General features: G+C 43.8%; 1 protein-coding gene and 1 pseudogene across 2 annotated transcripts; one reads left to right on the forward strand and one right to left on the reverse strand.

Annotated features, from left to right (window-relative positions):
* The first annotated feature begins 411 nt into the window (after positions 1-411).
* LOC136497017 (cell division control protein 48 homolog B-like) lies at positions 412-4181 on the forward strand (annotated as a pseudogene).
* Positions 4182-4386: 205 nt separating this feature from the next.
* On the reverse strand, positions 4387-6637 carry LOC136497984 (protein CHROMOSOME TRANSMISSION FIDELITY 7-like). 2 transcript variants are annotated; one of them, XM_066493904.1, is made up of 7 exons: positions 6538-6637; positions 6328-6459; positions 5891-6146; positions 5727-5819; positions 5440-5511; positions 4990-5342; positions 4387-4699 (listed from the first exon to the last, which is right to left on the reverse strand). In XM_066493904.1, exons 2-7 carry the CDS (start codon positions 6384-6386, stop codon positions 4564-4566), a joined length of 969 nt encoding a protein of 322 aa, XP_066350001.1. In that variant the 5' UTR covers positions 6387-6459; positions 6538-6637; the 3' UTR covers positions 4387-4563. The 2 variants fall into 2 exon arrangements, with proteins under 2 accessions (XP_066350001.1, XP_066350000.1); XM_066493903.1 differs by having other exon boundaries at positions 6328-6564.
* Between the last annotated feature and the right edge of the window lie 5303 nt (positions 6638-11940).

Below are 11940 nucleotides of genomic sequence, written 5' to 3' on the forward strand. Positions count from 1 at the left end.
AATTATCCGACCTGAAAAAATTGGGTAACCCGAACGCCCAGGCTTAGTTCTCCGTTCCAGGAAGACAAACGTTCTCGTTTCCACGTTATAAAATATACGCCAAATTTCCGTTAACGGAACGGAAAGATGGCTGCTAAGGGCCGGACAGCAGCCAGCGGGCAGGGGCAGGGGCAGTGGTCAGTGGACTGCAGCCACCACAACAAAAGGTGAATTTATAGTTAAGGGTGAATTTGTGCGCTAAACTTCACTCGTACGGACCGGTGAATGAGCTTCGGTTAGGCCCAACTTGATGGCGGCCTGGTGGAATTGGGCATCTGTTGGGCTGAGATCCGCTCAAAAAATATCTGTTGGGCTGAGAAAGAGAATATTTAGGGTTCGTTTCCAAGCGAGCTAAAATCCCTTCACGTCTTGTTGCGCTGTTCGGCTCCTCCGGGCTCCGGTCCCCTCCCGCCGGCGGAAGTCACCGCAGCGACGACGCGGTGAAGTGATGGGCACGCCGAGCGTAAGCGACGGCGGCGGTGGGGAAAGTGCGGCCGACGGGTGGCGGGCGGAGGAGGCCGTCGCGGGCAACCGTAGGGCACTCGAGGCCCTTCGGGAGCTCGTGGCTTATCCTTTCCTGTACGCCGACGAGTCCCGTCTGCTCGGCCTCAAGGTAATGTGCTCCCGCCTCTTGCCCCCATCAGACTCTGTCATTGTCTGCTACACCTTCGGGTTAATCATTCAGCTTGCTTTCTTCAGTGGCCCAGAGGGTTGCTGTTCCACGGCCCCCCTGGCACCGGAAAGGTACTGAGTTTGCAATTCCTCGTCTTAACTCTCAGCTCTATTTTCCATCATCTAAAAAGAGCTCTATCACAATTCACAAATCACCTTGAAGTGCTTGGATTGTTTTTTTTTTTTTTTGGGGGGGGGGGGGGGGGGGGGGGGGAGTGGAGTTTGATGTTTATTTAACTTGTCAGTATTGAAATATGGAAGACCTAAACAGTATGGTGATTGTTATTTTTGGCAGACAAGCCTAGTTCGAGCTATTGTTCGAGAATGCAATGCGCACCTGATAATGATCAAGTACTGAATTTACTTTGAACTGTTTCTGTTTAGTGCTGACATGTACAATTGTACAGTGTATTTTTTGACATGATTTGAAATATATTGCTTCTGGTCACACCTTGACAGTCCATATTCTGTACACAAAGCCCATGTGGGAGAGGGAGAAAAGTTCCTGCGTGAAGCTTTTTCTGAAGCATATGCTCAGGCTTCGCGGGGGTAAACCAGCTGTGATATTCATCGACGAACTTGATGCCATATGTCCACACCGCAATGAAAGGCAAGTTTTGCATATCTCTTTTCTTTGTGCGTGTAAATGAGATCTTAATGCGCTTTCACAGGAGAGAGAATGACTCCCGCATTGTTGGCCAACTTCTTACTCTGATGGATGGAAACAAGAAATCGTCAAAGATGCTTCCTCACATAGTTGTTGTTGCATCAACTAACAGGTCTGGGCATGCCACACTTTTGATTTCGAAATACCATTTGCTATAATTCAAGGTTTGTTCCATGTTTAAGAATCCTGCTGGGACATGATTTACAATCTATACACAGATACCATGGAATGCCATTATGTTCAATTAATTGCGCACATTTTACAAAATTTTCTTAAAATAACCTTTTAAGCATGGTGCTGGATATGGTCTTTCTTGTTGAACTGAAACACAGCTTGTTACCTCATTAGGGTAGATGCCATTGATCCAGCATTGAGAAGGGCAGGACGTTTTGATTCAGAAGTAGAGGTTGTTGTTCCTACAGTTGAAGAGCGGCTGCAGATTCTAAAGGTAGTATTTGATGTCATATTTCATAAATCTGTTGGTATACAGTGGTTTTCTTATGGTTACGGTTACAATTTAGGTATCTGGTTTAGGAAATTGCTGTTGACAAATGACAAATGTAATTTTATGCTTTTGACCACATGATTGTATATGTATTTATTTTTATTGAATCTAAAAAGGCTTTAAGACATCATACCAAATTCTGTGTTTTGTGAAATCTTGAATTCATGCTCTTGATTTCTTTTACATAAACCTAATGTCATAGCTCTTTATCTTCTTCAGCTTTATGCCAAAAACCTACATCTGGATGAAAAGGTTGATCTTCAAACCATTGCTGCGTTCTGCAATGGCTATGTTGGAGCTGATTTAGAAGCATTATGTCGAGAAGCTGCCAAATTTGCATATCATAGAATGTTAAGCATATCTGAGGGTGACAAAGTACTTAAACTACATATGGAGGACTGGGAGTCTGCTAGATCTATGGTGGGACCAAGCATAACAAGAGGGGTAACCAAAGAAATTTCAACGGTTTCATGGGATGATATAGGAGGCTTGAAAGATCTAAAGGTTAGGCATTTCTTGTTTTGGTTCCCTTCTGGCAAAAAACCTGTTTTGATGGTGGTTGTTCCTGTGCTTCAGAAAGAGCTTCAGAAAGCTGTTGAGTGGCCCATCAAGCATGCCGCTGCATTTTCTAGACTTGGGATACCACCAGTCCGGGGGGTGCTTTTGCATGGTCTGCCAGGGTGCTCGAAGACTACCCTTGCCAAGGCTGCAGCACATGCTTCCCAAGCTTCTTTCTTTTCTTTGAGGTTCATCAGTAAACAATGTTATATGTTGAGAAAACAACAGCTCACTTCCGTTGTGCGAAGAACAAAACAGATTAGCATAATTTACTGATTTCTGCCAGTTGAGTTAATATGATAATATCTGGTATCCAGAACTCAGCAAAAGCTTAAAAAATAATCAACTAAAACACCTTCAGATAAAGATACTCTCCTCAACACTCACTGGGTTTTCACATAAATTCTTATAACAGTGGTGCAGATTTATATTCCAAGTATGTTGGAGAAGGTGAAGCTCTGTTACGTAGAACATTTCAGAAAGCACGTCTTGCTTCCCCAAGCATTATATTTTTTGACGAGGCTGATGCCATTGCCCCCAAGAGGTATGCACTGATATGTGATGCACAATATAATAAAAATGATCTGATATAACTGTCATAACTAGCAAGAATGGATAGGAATTGCCTATCCATTCTTTTACTATACTGTTAAAATGTAAAAAAAAATGTATTTAACATGGTACACATAATGTGGAGAATTGAACAGTGTGTGCAAGCAAATTCTTGTTGAAATGGTAACTTGGGTGTTCTTTTTATGACAGTAGAATCAGTTTATATGGAATTCAGCTTTGCACTTGTAAATCTTTACTTTTAGATTCAGATTACAATGTGTGAATTTTTACTACAAATAGTTTATGTTGGCACCTGTATGATCTTGCAGAACTGGCCCTGGTGGGAATTCTAGTGGCAATGCCACAGTTGGAGAAAGACTTTTGTCGACTTTATTGACCGAAATGGATGGTTTAGAACTGGCCAAGGTACTGTTAGCCTGCTGATAGCTTTCTGTGTGATTCTACTGATTATATCTACATGTATGTTCACTAGAAGGGCATTCTTTTCTTTTTTAGGGAATTATTGTATTGGGTGCTACAAATCGCCCAAATGCAATTGATGCTGCTCTTCTGCGTCCAGGACGTTTTGATAAGGTCCTTCAATGCTCCTGTCATTGATCTTCGAGGAAAAAAATAATAATTGTTCCTGTCATTGAGACTTGGACATATAGGCACTGACCATAATTTCCGATTGATTTGCAGGTGCTGTATGCCCCGCCGCCAGATGTGGAAGGGCGATACGAGATACTACGCATCCATACACGGAAAATGAAATTGGGAGAGGATGTAGATCTTTGGAAGATTGCGGAGTGTACCGAGTTGTTCACCGGTGCTGATCTTGAAGGCCTTTGCCGGGAAGCTGGAATGGCAGCACTGAGGGAAGATATCTCAGCAAGTTCGATATGTAATACCCACTTCCAAGCTGCACGAAGTTCATTGAACCCCTCTCTTACAAAAGCAGTAGTTGATGAGTACTCAAAGGCAGCTATAAATGATCCATCAAGGAGGAAACATTAAGATGTTCTCTCTCTCTTTTTCTTTGTAGCACAAGAATATCTAGAATGCTTATCTTGAGCAGCGGGGAGACATTAAGCAGTTCGCTATTGTACAAGACTGCTAGATCCTTAGCATTGACAAGGAATGCAAATATGCAACTGTTGTTTCAATGAAAAATTCCAGTTCCTTTTCTTTTCCTCAGAAACATCATGTATCAGCTATAAGTGATCCATGGTTCATTTGTTGATGTATTGTCGTTTTGCTGCAGCAGTCTGTCATTTTCTTGCGCAAACATCCATCTTGTACATGCACTCTCTTAGTTATATGCTTGGTGCAGCAGCATTGCTGCGACGGGGCATGTGAGATCATGAAAAGTTATTTATGAAGATCACAAGGCAGCTATTATTACTTAAAGAGAAAAGCTACATTGCTACAAAGCCATCGCCAATCTCTGGTCTGCCTGAATACAGGTTGATCTAATTGTTTATATCATTTGTCCAATGCTCCAACAACAAGCAGAGTATTTTACACGGGGAAGAGAAATTTCAGAGAGGGTCTTCTTAGAGTACATCTGTTACACAGGTCCGTTTTTGTAGACTAAGAATGCACTGGTCTTGCAGTAACGGCATGCTAGCCCCTTGCCAGAGGAGGTCGGGGGAGTAAAAGCAAACTGTGAAATCCCCAAAGTCCTGCCTTCGCAGAAGGTTTTCCTGCTTGAGATGAATGGAAGTGGCAATATCAAGAGAGGAGCTCAGTCTATGGAAATTGCTTGCCAAAAAGGCTCAAGAAAATAAATTATGGTGTCATCAGTTACGAATAGCTTAACAATCCATTATATACAATTTGATAAAGAACATCTTGTTGCTAGGCAGAATACTGCACGCTTGAAAATGATCTGGGTTGTTGATGTGAGGGGAATAACGTTAAAGAAGTGTTGGCTTGTAAATGGATGAAACTTATGGAACAAATAAGCAGCATGTGAAATAAAAAATTGTCTGACCTTGCAACATCCATTAGCTTTGAGGCAATTCGTTTTCTTCTGCGTGATGGTACCACCCAGATGGCTCGAAATCCACAAAGTGCAGGAACAGCTTCTGTTTCGCAAATTATGGCACCAGGGTCCTGGCACTCTTCTTTGTTCTTGATTGAATGATTGTGCCGCCTTATGATTTCCCTCTTGAAACTAACTTCGCCAAACTCTAATGTATGACCATTTTTTCCTGGCTCAGTACTGTTAACTGGCAAATCCTTATGGCTTTCTTCTGTGGAGCTTGGGATAACTCTATGTGCTGTTTTTATTGGTTCAGTGACAAGGCACCCCACGATCCTTTGTCCAGATATGTATAGATACACCTATACAATAAAGATTATTCTTATTTATTACCATGTAAGACAAATGTACTGCATAGGATTGCCATATACTATTGAACTAGTATCATGTAATTACTACCTTGCAAAGCTTATGCAGAAGTTTCCCTTCACCAAATCCCAGCTCCTTCACCACTGTGATCACCTCTCTGACCTGCCATATTTGTTTGACATCACATTAACTTGCATAGATCCGTACCACTTGTATTCACATTTGTGAGGATGGCTTAGACATTAACAGGCAGTAAGCAAAAACACAAACATATAACAGCTAAAGAATACTACTGCTTTACAGTCTGCATTTCTTCAGAAGTCGGGGCACTACCATTTTAATTTTAACATAAGGAATTGAGTTGGGCAGAGTAGTACCTTATTTTTCCACACACAAGAGTTCTCATCATTTGCAAGAATAACCCGATCACCACCCGCGGACCTCGCTATCACTGGCTCATTTTTCCAGCCCTACAACTCATCGGTTTAACTAAACACTCCACACAGAAAAACTAAGAGCACAACGCATGGAACACCTTGACCTTGAAAGGGACTCCCTCGGAGTAGCTCTTGTGGTACGCCCTGTGAACCTTCTCGTCCTCGTCGTTCCCTCGGGCGTACATCATGCCGCAGACGGAGCACGTGTGGAGTAGGAAATCAGGCTGCCCCAGCTCCAGATGGAACTGCGCGTAGTTCCTCTTCTTGCTGACGAGCTCGTCGCGCCTGCAGCCCTTGGCCTTCCGCTTCGCCTCCGTCGCCGCGCCGTCGCTTCCATGCCCATTCCCCTCAACGTCGCCACTGCGCCAATCGGCACAAATGAGAAGGAAATCACAAATTGCTTCATCCCCACAAGCACAGATGCTAACGAATTCGCTTCATCCCCACAATCAGGCACCACAGCAATTGAGCAAAAAAGATTCAAAGCCGGCAAGATTTGGTATCAGGGGTAATCAGTTCGAAGAGGGGTAAGGAGGAGGACCTGTTCGGATCTGGGTCCGCTTCCTGCCGCTTGAAGAACGCGCTGATCTTGGGCTGCATCGCCTCGCTTCACCTTCCTGCGAGTTCTCTTCTTCCTTCTCCCGTTTGCCGTTGCTGCCGGAGAGGGGAAATGCTGAAGAGGCGACGACGGTTAGCAAGAGGCGGCGCTTCGGAGGGGACAGGGGACGAAGCGGGAATCGACGGTGCAGACATGGTGGTGAGGTTGAGGGCGGGGCGGATCGGACGCGCAGGACTTGCGAAGGCCGTCGCGCGGGTTACTGAAAAGTAGATGCGAGATTCGGCGCCAAAACTACCGCCCAAACTTGAGGCGACGTGCAACTGAGGGCATACGCCCCGTTCGGCTGAGCGCTGGTTTAGCTGATAAGTCATGCCTAAAAATACTACTAATTAATTTAGTGTGAGAGAATAATATTATTTGTTGATTAAAAAAATATAATTTATAAGTCAAACAAATCTAAACCAACAGGGTGATAAAAGGAAAACAGAAAAATCGTTTAAAACGGCAATCAAATTTTACGTAGCTCTTCCATTTCCGACTTCCGAGTACTAGGTAGTACGTGCAACAAAATCAAATGGTGTTTGTAGCAGTTTTCAGAGTTTAATCCACAGTACGTCTAAAAAAAAGTTTAACCCACAGTAGATCTTTGATACCAATTTTCAGTTGTATAATAGGGGAATTTGTAGGTCTATATTTTGCCCACATTTTATTATTTGATGACTACTATTGTGGTGTTTGGAGACAATTTCTTTGATTTCCATAATGTATAGTAAGGGAATTTACAGTTTGTTCGTTTGGTCGTATTTAGCTTATAAACCAAGACTTACTTATCAGTCAACCAATAGTATTTTTCTTTCGTATCCAACCAGCCAACGGTACTTCTAGCCATATCCATGGCTTATAAACCAATACAGCCAAAACGAACGTGTCATTGTATGTCTATATTTTGCACAGAGGCGTAGATCTCGACGGCGCGAACTTTCGTCTAGGGTGTCCTCGACGGCAGCGACTGGCCGACGAAGGCGAAACACGCGGTGGGGTGGCTCGGGTACGGCGGCAACCTTCGACGAGCACGGGTGCACGAAAGAGAGCGAGAGGGAGATCGAGATTGGCACTAGAGGGTTGCTCACCTCCACGCGAAGGGCTTCGGTGCGGTCTCGTCGGCGTGGATTGTAACACCCTTGGTGTTACGCCTTAATCAAAACACTAAACCATATCATGAGCATCATGTTTATGTATTATTGCATGTGGTAAAATAAGAAATTAAATTTTATTACACTAATTCTCAAATTGAGCTCTAATTTATTCCTTGTCCAAGTATTATTCCGTAGCTCAAATCACTTTCATTCATCCTGATCCAACTCTAGCTCTTATTATTCTTCTCCTCCTTAATTTCTCATGCACGCACTCGGCACTCGCAAGCCGCGAAGCACGTTTCAGTACATTCTTTGGCAAAGACGCAGTGCTTTTACTTTGTCATGTCAAGCAAGTCAAGTTAGCAGCACATGACCGACCGACAGCAGTATCGCACACGCTACGCATTAATCTCACACATAAGTCCGACCCGCTGAGCACTCCGTTTGCTCGCTGCTCAGTTGCTTTGCAAATGAAGGGCATACACATTTTCCGCACGCGACACTGTAGCAACCTGTTCACCACGAAAGCACTGTTCATCCAAGAAGCACTTCGTGCACAGGCAGCTGCTTTTGACCCGTGGTCTCCTCCATTGATTCCTTGACCGCTCGTTTGCCTCCTGCATGCCCCAACGAACGTCGTCCTCCTTTAGTATGCATGTCAGATAATCTTTGATGATCCAAGGAGATGAACTTTATTATGATGAACATGATAAACATAAATATCTATGAGTATTGTTAGAATATAAATAAATTATTAGAGAGCACAGTATAAAAATAATTCGTTGTGGGTTTAATGTTTATCCACGAATGAACTTGTAAACACTGTCCTTCGGAATTACTTGCATGTAGTAATTCGCACACAAGCTGACACCTTTTGGCTTCTGAAAGTTGCCAGCCACGCACCATTGACCGATAATTAGAGCAGTGCTCTTCTGGTCCACTACGTCTTGCATAGTTTATCGTAGAAAATACTATTGTGGCCCATGCCCCATATGCCTACTCTCCTCTCCTCCTAATGACTGATGAGATAAGCCTACTAGCTACTACCAACTTGCACTACTGCATGCCTATATCATATGACTCCTCATAGTACTAGAGAAGCATGCATTACATTCTTCTGGTGGTCTCGGACGAATCCTCGTCCCTATCGCTAGATGTTTATTTTTAAATTTCGTTGTTTATCATTCTGCACTTTGATATTTGGTATTGTAATAATGTACTTTTAAGAAACTCTGATGTATGAAATGGATAAGTATTGTAACTCGTTCTCATTATTGGATCCTTGGGAAAAATGTGGATCTTTCGGGTTCTCCCTCGAGGTGTGCCCGACGGATACCGCTCGCTGTAGCCTGCTTTCGGGGTGCTTAGTGTTTGGTGGAAGACAAGCGCCTCCGTGAGTATGCTATTTCGGATGGTTCTGCCACATGGATGCAGCAGGAAGGGGATGGGCGGCGGCTGATCAAGCTCATGGGTGGCTGAAAGGGTCGAGATGGCGACTAGAGGGGGGGTGAATAGTTCTTTTTAAAACTTAATCACGTTGGCTAACTGAAACAAGTGCGGAATTAAAACTATCGGTCTAGCCAAGACTACACCCCTCTATCTATGTTCACTAGCACCTTGCAAAGATACTAATAAAGCAACAAAGGTGCCGGGCTAGCTAGAGCTCTCCTAACCAATTCTAGAAGCAAGGTCACACAAACCTATGCCACTAGTACTTTAAGCAACAAGGGAGCTCCTACATATGCTAGTAAACAAAAGCACAAAGCCAACTAAGCTCACTAGCAATGCTCAATAACAAGGCAACCAATGCTAAATTAGAGAGCGCAATTACTTAGCTACACAAACTAAGCAATGTGACTAACAAGGTTATACAAACCAAATTAGTCATGCAAGGGAGCTACTTCTATGCTCTACAAGCAAGAAGATAATTAGCAAGCTACGTAAGCTAACTAATTATTAAAGCAACAACACAAGCTCAATGTATATAAAAGTAATTGCAAGCTTGTGTAACGGGAATGCAAACCAACGGGAAGAACAAGGTTGACACGATGATTTTTCTCTCGAGGTTCACGTGTTTGCCAATACGCTAGTCCCCGTTGTGTCGACCGCTCACTTGGTGGTTCGGTGGCTAATTGGCATCACCCACCAAGCCCGCACGTCGGGCGCCATAAGAACCTACCCCGAAGGTGAGGGTAGCTCAATGACACGCTTTACTAAAGTTGCTCTTCGCGACTCCCGTGGGGCGAGCACAATGCCCCTCACAAGCTCTTCTTCGGAGCGTCGCACAAGCTTCTTGCGGGCTTCGACGGAGACCACCACCAAGCCGTCTAGGAGGTGGCAACCTCCAAGAGTAACAAGCACCATCGGCTTGCAACTCAATCACCTAGTGCCACTCGATGCAACCTCATGATGCAATCGCACTAGAATCGCTCTCTCACACAATCGAATGATCACTATCAAGTATATGTGAGATGAGGGATCCTAAGCACTCTCAAGCATGGACACAAAGTCCCCCAAGGTGCTCCTCTCCAGCCATGGCCGAAGGCCACTTCTATTTACAGCCCCAAGGGCTAAACTAGCCGTTACCCCTTCACTGGGCAACTGTCGGGTCGACCGGACGCTCCGGTCGTGTTGACCGGACGCTGGACCTCAGCGTCCGGTTGCCCACAGATGGCCACGTGTCCCGATTCCAACGGTCACTTGACCTGACCAGACGCAGCAGCTTCAACTGACCGGACGCTGGACCCTCAGCGTCCGGTCGTTTACAGTAAGGTATCGACCTTGACCGGACGCGTCCGGTCACACGTGATCGGACGCAGCCCAGCGTCCGGTCACACTCCAGCTCCTACGTCACCATACGTCACCTTGATCAGACACACACAGCCAGCGTCCGGTCACTTCCAGCGCCAGCGTCCGGTGCACTCAGTGAGACCCTGTCTTTTCTGTGTAGGGTGCCGGTGGAGTTTCTTCACCAAGTTGATCCACATCAACTCTAACTCCATCTCCTTTGTAAATGTGCCAACACCACCAAGTGTACACCACCATGTGTATGTGTGTTAGCTTTTCACAAACATTTCCCAAAGGATGTTAGCCACTCAACTTGCCACGCCACTCGATCCTAGCGACGATGCAAAGTTAGATCACTCGAGTGGCACTAGATGACCGATATGCAAACAAGTTTGCCCCTCTTGATAGTACGACCACTGCTACATGCTGAAAACTGCTGCACTATAGCTGACAAGATCCACCCCAAAACTGAAGCATTTCTTATCCAATACTCATGAAAATTTTACATCATCTTATACCATAAGTCTAGAGCATGTACACCAATTTTCATGTCAATCCAATAAGTTTTCAATACTCAAACATGGCTAAGTTCACAGCTAGCTCAGATTTTGCAATATATGACAGATTTCAACAATTGAGCTATTCTTCATCAAATATGAATCAAACTTGATACTAACTTGTTTGAATACTTCCATAAGACATATATCTATTCAAACCACTTACTAAAAGTCATCTTATGAACTTATCCAACACAAATCAATCCAAACTTGACTACTAATCAATTATCTATTCAAACATCTCATAGCAAGCAACATTGCATATTTATCCAATTCAATCAACTCATATGCACCCAAATGAAATGATCAACAAGAGATATACCTTGGTTAGCTCATGATCATCCAATTAGCAAGCTTCAACTCAATTATTTGTAAGTCATCAAATATATCCAATGAATTAACAACAATTTGAAATTGACACTTGTATGTTATAGCACATTTGGACTTCACTCAATTTGTCATGGCATTGGGATAATGATCATCACTTAGCAATACTTGGCTCAACTACATGATCAACAAGATGAATATCATTTGAACCAAGCCTCCAATGCCAATGGTACCTACAATCAATCATCCACTTTTTGATGGTACCCAAACAAGTTTGGGTCCTCTCAAGTTAGGAGCAACATACTTAGGCAATGCCTTAGTATGAGTAGCAGGATATTTTACAATTGCAATCAATGAGGTACCATTGCCATCCTTCCTAAGCATAGAATCATCATCAATTGAAATAGGCTTAGGAGTGTTACCTAGGAGACATGAATGTGCCATGTGTCTCCTTTCTCAGCATGAGTAGCACTTTCTCTTTGATTGAGCCTTCTCTTCCTTGCTCATGTGGTGCTTCTCATTGCCTTGCCTCTCATGGATTGCTTGAGCCTTCTTCTCAAGCTTGGTAGGACACTTAGAGGCAAAGTGTCCCATACTTCCACACTTGAAGCACTTGATGTGAGCAAAATCTTTCTTCTCATCTTCATTCTTGCTCATCATCTTGGCATCTTGAGTTTGCATTGGATGCCTTGCCTTTCCATCCCTTCTTGTTTTCTTCTTCTTTATCATGAGGTCACCACCATCTTCATGATTGATCTTGATTTGCTCTTGGGGTGTCTTCTCTTGCT

Source organism: Miscanthus floridulus, chromosome 12, assembly GCF_019320115.1.
Source record: "Miscanthus floridulus cultivar M001 chromosome 12, ASM1932011v1, whole genome shotgun sequence".
Classification (NCBI taxonomy): domain Eukaryota; kingdom Viridiplantae; phylum Streptophyta; class Magnoliopsida; order Poales; family Poaceae; genus Miscanthus; species Miscanthus floridulus.